The sequence below is a fragment of the Schistocerca gregaria genome, chromosome 1, assembly GCF_023897955.1.
Source record: "Schistocerca gregaria isolate iqSchGreg1 chromosome 1, iqSchGreg1.2, whole genome shotgun sequence".
In the NCBI taxonomy this organism is placed as follows: domain Eukaryota; kingdom Metazoa; phylum Arthropoda; class Insecta; order Orthoptera; family Acrididae; genus Schistocerca; species Schistocerca gregaria.
In genome coordinates, this window is record NC_064920.1 from 354,224,676 (window position 1) to 354,239,235 (window position 14,560).

Here is a 14,560-nt window from a genome sequence, read left to right on the forward strand (position 1 = left end):
TTCGCTCTTCTCCTGCTTGCGGGAGAAAGAGTGCCCAGGGCCGCTATACGGTTGCCTTAGGAGCTATTGTGTAGATCGGGAGGTCTGGCTATCATCCCCTAGCGGGAGGATTGGAAAACCCATAACAAAGGGATGTCCCCAGGGTTCCGTCTTAGGTCCCCTATTTTGGGATATCCACATGGAGCCACTCTTAAATGCATTGCAACAAAATGAAGATGTGCTAGAGGTGATAGCCTACGCTGATGACCTCCTTCTACTGGTTGGCGGCCGAAGTCGCGAGGATATTGAACCAAAAATAGACAGAGCCATGACGCAACTACTATCATGGTGCCGTAATACCAAGATGACCATCTCACCGACCAAATCAACCTATCTATTACTAAAGGGACAGTTAATAAGAAACCCGACTGTAAGAATTGAGGGCACACCAGTACTCCGACGACGAGAGGGACGTTACTTAGGGATCATCATCGATGAAAGGTGGAACTTCGGAAAGCACATTGAAACCGTGACACAAAGAGCTCTGCAAATTCTCAATAACCTCATCACCATAGGTCATAAAAGATTTCATCTCCCCCCTCACCTTATCAAATTGTATCATAATAGCATACTAACATCAATAGCGGGTTACGGCGCGGGAGTCTGGGCACACAGGCTCACGAGGGTTGTGCCCGCCATGTCGGTGAGAAGGGTTCAAAGGAACATGATATTAAGATCTGTGGGGGCATACAGAACATCTCCGGGAGGGGCCCTATTAGTAATAATGGGGCTTTGTCCTCTGGATATCAAAATCAGGGAACAGGGTGCTTGGTATTGGGCAAAGAAAGGGGACATAGAAAAAGTAGAAGAAATCTTGGGAGTTAGGGTTAGGGATAAGGGCGAGATACGGAAGAGGGGTGAAGAGCTATGGCAAGAAGTTTGGGAGGCAGAGGAATCCGGCAGAAGAACTTTCAGCTTCCTGCCGAATGTGAGGGAAAGAATGAGCATGGGTTATTTTGAACCAACTAGGGGTTTGTTCCACTTTCTCACTGGACATGGGCCTTACCCGACGTATCTATGTCGGTTTGGGAAGAGGGCAACGCCTACGTGTGACTGTGGTGCATCGGAGGGAACTCCCGACCATGTGGTCTACGAGTGCCCCCTTTTCGATGATGTAGCAACTACACTTAGACAGCAACTACCCAACTATGACACTTATATGTTATTAAGACAAGACGAGACCTTTCGACTGCTAAATCAGTTGGCAAATGAGGTATCACGAAAGGTCCTAACACAATATCTGAGAGAGCTTTAAGACTTAAAAAATTAACATACTAGGTCAATACCCCAATCCCGTACCGCCTGTGCGTGGACTGGTCGACTGGTAAAGTTGGAATCCGCCACGTGCAGGATAGGGGGAGAGGGGCGACCATACCGGATTTGACAACGCACCGATTCTGACTTAGAATAGTTCATTAGGTTAGGAAATTAGAATAGGAATTAAGATAGAAACCTGCAGCGAATAAAGTATTGGCCTGCCCTGTGCCAGGGCGCGTTCACCGGGGTTAGCTCGGTGAGCAAGGCACACAAGTAGGATTGTATATTTACTGGCATGTTTGTAACGCTGCAGGCAGTAGAGACTAGTGTAAGTAGTAATATTAGGAGTAGCAGATTTGTTAATTAGTAGGTCTGCCCATTCAACTAACACACTGTCTTTAGATTAGAATTAGAAATGTATAAGCTGTACCTAAGTAATGTATTATATCATGACCCACTAATTCATAAGGTGGTGGGTTTTATTGTATAAAACATTTTGTAAGAAATAAAGATTTTTTTAAAAAAAAAAAAAAAGTCTTTGAACCCACAGGAGGAAAGAAAATGGCACTGAAAATTGGATCGCAGAACTTAGGAGAGCTTCCGGTAAAATCTTCATCCACAACAAAAAATGTATTCCCATACACAGGAAAATCAAGCGCTACAACATAGTTATCAAGTCCTGAGTTTTGTACGTTTTGTATGCTAGCGAAACGCTTACAATCTACGGAAACATATACTAAGAGAAGAAAGCAAAATTCTAAGAAAGATGCTCGGCCGCAAGAGAACAAAAGATGGTTACAGACTACAATCCCGAATACAACCGAAAAACTATCGAATATCGTGACAGAGATAAGAAAATAAAGATTGAAATTTTATTGGCATATCCACAGATTTCCAGCAACAATACTGACACACAAAATTGCGTCGTACACAGAACAGTACAAAATCATACCTTGAACTCAGCAGGTCAAATAGAATTTATAAAATGTTCATATAACCCCATCAGACATTAACAGAAACTGATACAGATAAAAAATTAGCTAATGGAAAGTATTTTCAGAGAATTAAGTCAACAACAGACCAGGTACAAAATGGACTGAAGAAAGAAAAGCAAGGAGAGAAAATAAGGGAAGCTTGGAAACTCCTAAGATTGAAATATAATAGTTTTCCGTGATCCGACAGCGTTCAATCGCCCATAATAATAATAATGAAGTTCCTAAGCTAAAAGCCTGAGCATGGATGACCAACGGAACCCTGAAGAAGGAAAGTGAAGGACTGATTAGTGCTGCACAGGAGCAAGCCATCAGAACTAATGCCGTCCAATTCAGAAGCGAGAAATCAGCGTAAGGTGCAAAGTGCAGATGCCACAAGGAAACTGAGTAAACAGTGGGCGGCATCTTGAGCTGTTGCAAAAACATCACTCAGACTCATTGCAAGCAGAGGCACAATGCTTTGACTCAAACGATCCACTGGAACTTATGCTAAAAGTACTATCTGCCGGTGGCAAAGAAGTAGTGGGAGCACAGTCCAGAGAAAATTATCGAAGAAACTGGTAAATTATTGTGGCACTTCCGACTTAAGATAAATAGAATTCTGGAGTACAGTCGCTAAACATTACAACTGTAGAGGAAAATAAAATGTGGATTGTAGAAGTTGTCATCCCAGGTGACAACAGAATGGACGAGAAAAAGTAAAACAACATACCAGGTACAAAAAAATGGTTGAAATGGCTCTGAGCACTATGAGATTTAACTTCTGAGGTCATCAGGCGCCTAGAACTTAGAACTAATTAAAACTAACTAACCTGAGGACATCACACACATCCATGCCGAACGCAGGATTCGAACCTGGGACCGTAGCGGTCACGCTGCTCCAGACTGTAGCGCCTAGAACCGCACGGCCACTCAGGTTGGCTACAAGGCACAAAATCGGAGTACAACGACTCTGGCGTTATGCCGGAGTAAGCGGCCCCAGTCGTTGTGGGAGGTTGAAAATCATTGACACGTATGAAATACCCGTTTGTAAACGGTAAAAAGCTATATTACTTCTGTCTGAACGAATTATCCGCTGCTACTCCAAGCATTCCAAGACGCTTGGGAAGAATCCGATTAGAGATAAGATATGAACAACATAGTGATCCCATTTGTTGTGTTTACTGTTACAAAAAATAAATAGTAACAGCAATAACGATAATATATAGAGTATCTGATAAAAAGTATCTGGAGTCGCTTATGTAATACGGGAACGGACCACCAGGTGTCACGAGAGACAGACCCGTCAGTGTGAAAGAAGGCGGGGAGTATTGTGTTGTCAGCAGAGAATACAGTAACAACAGAACTGATCGGTCAGGAAAGGACACGCCATTCGATTGGCAAATTTCTAGTAAAAACTGATGCTTCTACAACCATGCTAGAACCGTGTGGAGGCGCGAATGAATTGTGCATGCTTCAGCAGAACGCTTTGTCCAGCTTCCTTCTCTCTCTCTCTCTCTCTCTCTCTCTCTCTCTCTCACACACACACACACACACACACACACGCACACCTCTCTCTCTCTCTCTCTCTCTCTCTCTCTCTCTCACACACACACACACACACACATACACACACTTTCACACACACACCTCTCTTTCTTTGTCTCTCTCTCTCTCTCTCTCTCTCTCTCTCTCACACACACACACACACACAAGAAAACCAACGCTGACAGGATTCGACTAACAGGATTTTTTTTTATCCTTTCAGTGCTTCCAGCCAGTACAACCCCAAAGTGTTGCATGTTGAAAATAACCGAACTACTGGCTTTTAACTTTCAGCGCCCAATAAGTGATTCGTGATCCAGAAAAAGAAATGTTAAATGGTCATCAACTTAATGTAGTTTTTGAGCGTTCTCATGAGAGCCTGGGGAACTTCTGGGAATATGTTAGATTTCGATTCTGTAGATACCTTGAACTGCAACTATAAACTGGACTCGTTATCTCCGATAGCAAGAATTCGAAGCCAACCTTGCCGCCCCAGATGTAGCGTCTCTAAATTTTGCATGTTCCTTCGGAGTGGGTGGGTCCAACGCGATGAGGTATTTCTTTGAAATCACGAGTACAGCCGTTAAACAAAATACTCCCTATCATATTTAATTTTAAACCTCATAAACACATACCAAAGATATTTATTATCCCAGAATTTGCGCTTATTTCTACAATTCGTCTTTGTCTTAGAATATACAGGCAGCGGCGACAGTTGCTGCTAGTAGAGAAGACATCTTCATCACTAGAACGGCGCGTGTGGTTGTGTCTAGCTGGGTGTGAAATCACGCATGTGTACATATCGAGAATGAAATGTACACGTGCATGGATGCCTCTTCTTACGTATGAGGCAAACACAGGCGAAAGGAACATATCGCAGAAGAATTAAGCAAGAAAACACGCAGGACAGAGTTTATACGATTAGCAGATAGATAATAATTCCTTACTTACATAAGCCGGCCTGGCGGCCGTGCGGTTCTAGGCGCTTCAGTCTGGAGCCGCGTGACCGCTACGGTCGCAGGTTCGAATCCTGCCTCGGGCATGGATGTGTGTGATGTCCTTAGGTTAGTTAGGTTTAAGTAGTTCTAAGTTCTAGGGGACTGATGACTACGGCAGTTAAGTCCCATAGTGCTCAGAGCCATTTGAACCTTACTTACATAACAATGGCGGTCTGCTGTCAGCAACGGCATCCGGCAACGAGAAAATAATGGACGAGTTAACGATGAGCGGATGCTGCAAAATGAGACAAAAGCATAAGAAGAGGAAAGACGAAAGGGAAGCACATTTACCGAACCGCGAGAGGCCTTACGAGTCATCTCGCTAGAATTTTCAGACGCAGTCTCATTTCGGCTTATGTAATTGTCGGTATGACATTCGTCAGCGGTTTAAAAGTAAAGATTATGAAAACATGATTACTACCTTTTACATTTTTTTATCATTTCCTTTTTCGTGTAGTGTCACTTGTCCACATTTCTGAAATCTGTTGCTAGCTGTAAGCCGTACCCCATCGTCCGATTTATACTTTAACAACGCAGAGTAACTAAATATATGAAAATATCTGAACTTTTGTAGCAACTATTCTTAGTATCCTGAACCGAAAGAGTTTCAGGGTAGAGGGTTCCACTTCGATCACGAAAAGAGGCAAATTTTTGCCTTCTTAGACTATTTTGTCTTTCTCGTCCAAACGACTTATCAGCGAAAAGTCATTCCTCTAATACACAATACACACATTTTACTGTGGAAACCTGAATTGCTTCGATTCTCAAATAATGTCAAACTGTTGATATAGGTGTGCAGTGTTTCATGCGACCATTATGGCTCGGACCACTGTATTTTTGATAATTTTTAAGGCTCGTTTTTCTCTCGTGCAGAAACAACCGTGCAAATTATTGGCAAAAGGCCACTTGAATCTCAGACTCACAAGACGTTTTCGCCTTCGACAAGGAAACCAAACGCTCGTTGGCGAAGGCACGCTGCGGTCCGCCAGTCTGAAGACCGGCGCCTGTGAGTATACAACGCCCACGGGCATGTGCTTTGCGTGTAACATGACCACCAGTCGCGGCCTTCGTCACCTGGTTTACGTGTAAACAAGTTCCTCCCAAAGTGGAAGCACAGTTTTTTTAGACAAACGAACATCTTACGCCTTGCCAAGTCTGTGTCCAGTTCTCTAGCGGTGCAAAGGCATGATACTTTGAAACGTCCCCTTAGAAAAATTTATGATTGACTGTGCTAATAAACCTCTTACATTATTTGCTTTTCAAACAGCTGAGCAAAACTGAATGTACTCAGACGTTACTCTCTTTACTTATACTGATCAACACTAAACTGACACACAATATTTTTAGCGCAACGCAATCTGACGTTTAATAATCCCTACAAAAGAATGGCCCTGACTAACAATGACCTATACCTTTCATGAATCACTTACCTCACAAAAATCTTCGTTACTCAAACTACTGCAATACAGCGAGCGCCAATACTTCCAGATAAATAGAAGATTCTAACTACTGAAGTCAGTAACTACTGATATGCATAGTTAGCAAATGAAAGATTTTGATAATGAACAAACAATGTATTTAATTAATAGTGCTCAAAAGTCATTATACAGGGTGTTCCAAAAATGACCGGTATATTTGAAATGGCAATACAAACAAAACGAGCAGCGCTAGAAATACACCGTTTGTTGCAATATGCTTGGGACAACAGAACATTTTCAGGCAGACAAACTTTCGAAATTACAGTAGTTACAATTGTCAACAACAGATGGCGCTGCGGTCTGGGAAACTCTATAGTACGATATTTTCCACATATCCACCATGCGTAGCAATAATATGGCGTAGTCTCTGAATGAAATTACCCGAAACCTTTGACAACGTGTCTGGCGGAATGGCTTCACATGCAGATGAGATGTACTGCTTCAGCTGTTCAATTGTTTCTGGATTCTGGCGGTACACCTGGTCTTTCAAGTTTCCCCACCGAAAGAAGTCACAGGGGTTCATGTCTGGCGAACAGGGAGGCCAATCCACGCCGCCTCCTGTATGTTTCGGATAGCCCAAAGCAATCACACGTTCATCGAAATATTCATTCAGGAAATTAAAGACGTCGGCCGTGCAATGTGGCCGGGCACCATCTTGCATAAACCACGATGTGTTCGCAGTGTCGTCTAAGGCAGTTTGTACCGCTACAAATTCACGAAGAATGTCCAAATAGCGTGATGCAGTAATCGTTTCGGATCTGAAAAATGGGCCAATGATTCCTTTGGAAGAAATGGCGGCCCAGACCAGTACTTTTTGAGGATGCAGGGACGATGGGACTGCAACATGGGGCTTTTCGGTTCCCCAAATGCGCCAGTTCTCTTTATTGACGAAGCCGTCCAGGTAAACATAAGCTTCGTCAGTAAACCAAGTGCTGCCCACATGCATATCGCCGTCATCAATCCTGTGCTCTACATCGTTAGCGAATGTCTATCTTGCTGCAATGGTAGCGGCGCTGAGGGGTTGCCGTGTTTGAATTTTGTATGGATAGAGGTGTAAACTCTGGCGCATGAGACGATACGTGGACGTTGGCGTCATTTGGATCGCACCTGCAACACGGCGAACGGAAACTCGAGGCCGCTGTTGGATCACCTGCTGCACTAGCTGCGTGTTGCCCTCTGTGGTTGCCGTACGCGGTCGCCGTACCTTTCCAGCACGTTCATCCGTCACATTCCCAGTCCGTTGAAATTTTTCAAACAGATCCTTTATTGTATCGCTTTTCGGTCCTTTGGTTACATTAAACCTCCGTTGAAAACTTCGTCTTGTTGCAACAACACTGTGTTCTAGGCGGTGGAATTCAAACACCAGAAAAATCCTCTGTTCTAAGGAATAAACCATGTTGTCCACAGCACACTTGCACGTTGTGAACAGCACACGCTTACAGCAGAAAGACGACGTACAGAATGGCGCACCCACAGACTGCGTTGTCTTCTATATCTTTCACATCACTTGCAGCGCCATCTGTTGTTGAAAATTGTAACTACTGTAATTTCGAAAGTTTGTCCGCCTGAAAATGTACTGTTGTCCCAAGCATATTGCAACAAACGGTGTATTTCTATCGCTGCTCGTTTAGTTTTTATTGCCGTTTCAAATATACCGGTCATTTTTGAAACACCCTATATATATATCAGTTCATGACATCCAGTCTTACAAATTTACTGTCTCTGATGGACACACGTCCAGATCATCCGCTCTCAAAACTCCTCCATCTCTCTCCCCACATCCACCACTGCTGGCGGCTCACCTCCAACTGCGCAACGCTACGCGCTGTTCACATCCAACGGCCCAACACTACAATAGCAAATATTACAACAATGCTAACCAGCCACAGACTGCACACAGCTCAGCCAGTGATTTTCATACAGAGCGCTATGTGGCGTTACCAATATAAAAACCTAAACAGCCTACTTACAACTTGTCTGAATCACCGAGAATTACCCGAACTTGGCAATAACGTCGGAATGGTCCCTTCCCTTTTGGGAAGAATGCTGTCCGTATACTCGTATATTTGAGCCGATGCTCTGTCGTTAACGATTTGGGTGACGATTGGACAAATTATAATCTCCCTTCATTCTATTTTGTTAATACAATGAACACACTGCTTTAAACGGCGACACTGGCTCTTTCGTGACGAACATATGTGCCTTATACCATATTACAAATATATACTGAGGGTTTGTTTTTTCTTATGATTTACGTGTTTCACAAATGTAGAAATACAGAAGAATAGCGTAGCTGATTCAGATGCACGTTTACCTGATAACAAGCTTTTTCCAGTTATTACATAATAATCTTTAAAAGAAAATATTAATAAGGTATACTTTCAGTGCAAACCCGAGAAACGTAACTTTGAGCATTACTGTGGCGATAAAAATGGCTCACATTAGAAAAAAATGGGTACTTGATGTTTAAAAGAGGAAGTCTAAAAGCATACTTATTTTGTCGAGCCCTGCACTATTTATGTTTGATCTCTACTGCTGAAATGTTCAGAAGTTACCATGTGCAGACAACAGCTGATCATCGCATTTTAGTGACATCTGCTCTTTATACATGTCGTCCAGGAAGCAATTTATTTGGCGGCGAGACGGGCATTTGAAAAACGATAAATAATCCCCAGTGTCAGCAGAATGAGTCATAGCAAAAATCCAAAGGGATCGTTCCTCTACTTCCGAGAACAGTTTCTCGTGTTTTGTTGGTACGCGTATTCCCGCCAATGTTGTTTTCTGTTCGTAATATCAATCCATCGTTGTAGTATTTATATTTCTTTTATTTATGGGGGAGAGAAAGTGGCAATGAAAGAGAAAAGGAGGTGGATGAAGCCAATAGCAGTAGGAGCAAACGAGAGAGGAGATACTGACGGCCTATGAGAGACAGTGGCAGTAAGAGGGAAACAGAGATGGATGGAGATAGTAGCAGAGGGAGCAAAAGAGAGAGGAGACAGTGGAAATTAGAGATGAGTGGAGACCCTATATAGGCTTGGGCGGTCCGAACCTCCCAGACGAGCGAATTTTAACAAATATGTACAGGGGAGGACATAATTTGGACCGAAATTTTAAGCTTGTGGGTATAGGACAAAACATACGTCGGGCCCCCAGAAATTTTGAGGTGCTGAGATATAATGGAGACAATGGCAGTGGGAAAAAAGAGAAAAGGGGACAGTGTAGGTGAGAGAGGAGAGAGTGGTGGTGGGAGACACTGTAAATCAATGGGACTAAAAGGAAATAGCGGGAGAGAGATGCACATGGACAGTGGAAGTGAGAGGGAGATGCTGAGTATAAAGGCTTAACTACAAAGAGAGACTGGCTAAAAGGATTTAGGTTGTTGTGTTAAAAGAGCGCGAACGCCAACATTTTTGGTAAAGAATGTGGAGTGAGGGTTCAGGCTGCCGGTTCCCCACTTTTCTGCCAGAGTCTTTAAAGAGGAACATATTTGCTTTGTTTGTGCTCCAACAGGAAAATTTTTCCGCTGATATAATTGTACTTTAATTGCAAAAGCATGGAAAACCCATGGTGTGTTCTTATTGTACTATACTCACATTTTTACTTGATTTAATAAAACATGGCGAGGCTGTGGCGTGATCAAACTGTTACCTAATGATAAGCCTTAATGAATCTTTTGCCAGTCCATGTACCTTCGTAGATGATTGTACGTTAGCGTGCTGTGTCAGTGAAAATTCTACCGTTTACACGTTTCGTCTATCTGATGTGTGATTAAAGTTTTGATGGTATGCATAATTATGTGCTGTTATATCTGGCGAGCATTGTTGTTGCCGCGGAAATATTTGTGCCCCCTTTGCAAAATTAGTTTCAGTGGGGCGTAGCAATATTTCTTATGACTGATATGCACACATATATCTTACGTTAAGTTTTCTTCTGTTGGATTTTATTTTATGCACCTTTCAAATTATAGGTGTGTTATTATTATGAAACGAGTAAATAGTTTTATCAAATTCATATCGATACATTACAAGTTTAGAAATTTTCGAGATTGGGCGCAAGTGGTTGGCTTGTTTCATTGTGCATGTCTCCTGGAATTATTAAGTGCTGTTAATAAAACACAGTGCCTGGTAAAGAGCCTACGTTTACACAGCCCCCTACCAAATACCGTTTCCACTGAAATCCTGCGCCACGTCTTGGTTTTCGATACCCGTGCTTTGTTTTATAATATTTGTTCGAGGATTGTGTTGTCTCTTGTTCTAGGGCCATGTCTTACAGCTGTTTGAAGGATCCCTTTTCCTGTATAAAACTCCATTCTGAAACTTTGAGAGGGATGCGTAGTCTATATAGAAATTATTACTACTTCTAGTATTTCGGTTGCGATTTGCTGAGTTTATCCTAAGCTGACTCTTGTTATTAAGGTGTACATGTTTCGGCAAGTGGTCGCGGTGGCCGAGCGGTTCTAGGCGCTGCAGTACGGAACCGCGCGACTGCTACGGTCGAATACTGTCTCGGGCATGGATGTGTGTGATGTCCTTAGGTTAGTTAGGTTTAAGTAGTTCTAAGTTCTAGGGGACTGATGACCTCAGATGTTAAGTCCAATAGTGCTCAGGGCGATTTGAACCATTTGTTTCGGCAAGTAAGTGAAAGTTACGTCCCTGAAGAGACCCCTGATAGATTTTCAGTTGTCATCATTACATAATATTGTTATTGCACGCTTCTGTAGAACAAATACTTGCCGGTCGGGGTGGCCGTGCGGTTCTAGGCGCTGTAGTCTGGAGCCGAGCGACCGCTACGGTCGCAGGTTCGAATCCTGCCTCGGGAATGGATGTGTGTGATGTCCTTAGGTTAGTTATGTTTAATTAGTTCTAAGTTCTAGGCGACTGGTGGCCTCAGAAGTTAAGTCGCATAGTGCTCAGAGCCAGCCAACAAATAGTTGTCTCACTTTAACTGTAGTGCCCCAGAAGATTATACCATTGGATAAAACGGAGTGAAAGCACATGGTGTGCTAGTAATCCCGCCTGCATGTCTACTCGGTAAGAGACATTTTTGAGTGCAAAGCAGGCAGAACTGAGCCTTTTGGTTACCTTAATCTCATGCTGGTCTGACCAGAGTCTGTCATCAGTCTGGATGCCCAGGAACTTCAGAATGGTTCAAATTGCTCTAAGCACTATGGGACTTAACATCTGAGGTCATCAGTCCCCTAGACCTAGAACTACTTAAACCTAACTAACCTAAGGACATCACACACATCCATGTCCGAGGCAGGATTCGAACCTGCGACCGTGGCAGCAGCACGGTTTCAGACTGAAGCGCCTAGAACCGCTCGGCCGCAGCGGCCGGTTCAGGAACTTCACACACAGAGTGTCATCCACTATATGCCCGTTGATCTCTACTTTTGGTTCAAGCAAATCGCTTTTTATTGCTGCAAATACTGCACGAATGCCACTAATGGGTGCCGCTTCCTCTGTTGCAGGCAGTGTGACACATGGAACTGTCGATGGGGTTCAACAAGGTGAGCGGAGTGACCTTGTCATGGGAGGAGCTGTCTGTGTGGGTGCGCCGGCGCCGTCAGAAGCAGCCCTTCTGGAAGGGCCTCCAGTACGACCGCGTGCAGATCCTCAACAATGGTGAGCTATCTGCAGATGTCTCCTACAGTGCGCTTCACGTCAGAAGGCGGCCCAACTATGACGCGTTCTGTGAATCCTCATTCACTAACCGCCGACAGCCATTGTCATTTACTCTTCTTCCGCCTACCTTGCTGTGAGTTATACGGGGCAGCGATAACTGCTGTGTTCCAGACTCCAACTTACCCGTTCATTGGCAGAGGCTGGACTACAGATGGTACCCGTAGGTGTCTCTCCATTCAAGTGCGCACAAAAAATGTAGCGTGTGCTGCAGAGGCCAGATTGTAATGGGGGGGGGGGGGGGCGCAATGGTATCAGAGGGGGTTAGGTCGCCTGCGGCTGTGGCGCGGTAGGGGAGGTGCTAGTGATGGCAACAACTGAATGAAAACAGACGATACAGTCGCTTGTGGGAAAACATTCGACTAATTCAGTTGCAATTTTAAGGTCCCTGTAAAAGATCAATCGGGCGAGGTGTTGAGGTGGTTAGCACAATGGACTCGCATTCGGGAGGACGTCGGTTCCAACCCGCGTCCGGCCATCTAAATTTAGGTTTCCTGTGATTTCCCTAAATCGATTCATGCAAATTTAAGATGATTCCTTTGAAAGGATACGGCCGACTTCCTTCCCCAACCTTCCCCAATCCGATGGGACCGACGACCTGGCTGTTTGGTCCCCTCCCCCCCCCCCCCCCCCAAAAAAAAAAAAAAATTAAGAAGAAAAAGAAAACAACACACTGGTCCAGGGAATGGTTGAAATTGACAGAAAATCTGCTAAAGAAATGTTACCAAGATCAATAACAGTCTAAAAATAAAATAATAGACATTCAAAAAGTTGTATGAAACTTTGAAATTGAATCTAAATGATGAGCTGACATCAGAACCATAAAAAATCGTAGATGGTTTTAGTGACTATTTCAATACAATAACTGAAAACCTGGTAAAGAAGAACTACCATAGAGCCAGTACTCAACACCCAACAAATGTGGAAGCCATAATAGCATTAATGTTTCTCCGCTAAGCCTCAAACTCTGAAGTGCCCGCAGTTATAAAAGGACAAAAAAAATACTCCTGTGACACTGGCAACATACCAGATTTTACTGTAAAGAATTGTGGGAAATACATTGTAGAACCATTAACTCTTATAATTGATGCAGCCTTTAATAATGGTGTTCTCCCCGACCTCCTAAAGACTGCTAAAGTTACGCTACTCCACAAAAAGGGATCAAAAATGATGTAGCTAATTACAGGCCAGTAGCACAGTTCAGCACATTTTAAAAAACGTTTGAGAAATTATTTTACACCACATTAGAAAATTTTACTAACAGATTCTCTTTACTGTCTGATCATCAGCATGAATTTAGAAAAGTTAAAACAACAATCACAGCAGTATGTGAATATCTCAACACAGCCATCAAATAATTAGATAATAAAGAAATTACTACTAGTATTTTTGTAGATGTATCTAAAGCTTTTGACGTTACTGTCCACACCATATCCATAGAAACTTAGCCAATAAAGGTGTGAGAGGAACCTCACCCGAACGGTTAGAATCGTATCTGTCAAACACAGTGCAAAAAGTTGAAACAAAATTTAAAAAAAATACTAATATTCATCAGTGTACTGTGGACTTCTCTGAGAAAATGCCTGTTACATATGGTGTAACACAAGGCTTAATCCTGGGACCCATATTGTTTCTGCTGTATATTGATGACATAAACAGGAAGCTTACTTTAGGGTATACTACATTATTTGCAGATGGCACATGTATACTGGTAACAAGCACAGACAAAGCTGTCCATGATCAAAGGATTAAATCACATCAATCATCACTGAGCGAATGGTTCAATGAGAACAATCTCATCATAAACGTGCAAAAAACAACCTACGTAAGTATCAACGTCTAATCTCAGAAACGAAAAATCTCCAACTTTGTCGAAAAAAACCAAGAGCTCTCCAGTGCGAGCTTCGTTAAGTTTCTCGGTACATGGCTTGAAAAAAATCTTAAATGAAACATTCATGTCAGTTATATCTCAAATGAGCTGTCAACTGCGTGTTATATTCTAAGGGTACTCAGCGAATCAGTCATCAAATTAATCCTTACACACATATATTATTCTCACTTTCGCTCCCTACTACAGTATGGGATCACATTCTGGAGGAACTCACTCTGCAGCAGAGATATCTTCAAAACGCAAAAAAAAGGTAATACGTATAATAAGCAGTCTGAGATATAATGAATCATGCAGGAAACATTTCAAGAAACTGGGCATTATGACACTGCTTACATGTATAGTATTATAACATTTGTTGAAACTTACCTATTAAACAAATACAGCTCATTACTATTAAATGAATATATTCATAGCTATGAAACAAGACGGAAGTCTGACCACATATCATTCAGTCCAGAACAGCGTGTTACCAAAAAAGTTTTCAACATATTTGGATATGGATGAATAATAACTTACCAGCAGAAATTAAAAAAAAGAAATACAGAAATGCCAAGAGCATTCACACAAAAATTAAAAAAAATTCTTTTGGTCCAAATGTTTTACACTGGAAATGATTTTTTTGAAACAGGTGATAAACGTTAATTAATTTCTTAATAATTGACCACCTGAGCCTGATTATAACGCACCTATGCTTTAAGTA

At 42.6% G+C, this 14,560-nt stretch overlaps 1 protein-coding gene across 1 annotated transcript in view; it reads left to right on the forward strand.

Annotated features, from left to right (window-relative positions):
• Nucleotides 1–14,560, forward strand: part of LOC126345529 (protein scarlet-like) — a 315,909-nt gene that overhangs the window by 244,457 nt on the left and 56,892 nt on the right. Inside the window, exon 3 of the mRNA XM_050002109.1 lies at nucleotides 11,759–11,912. Within this exon, the coding sequence (XP_049858066.1) occupies nucleotides 11,771–11,912 (142 nt within the window). The 5' untranslated portion in view covers nucleotides 11,759–11,770. The remainder of the gene's footprint in view (nucleotides 1–11,758; nucleotides 11,913–14,560) is intronic.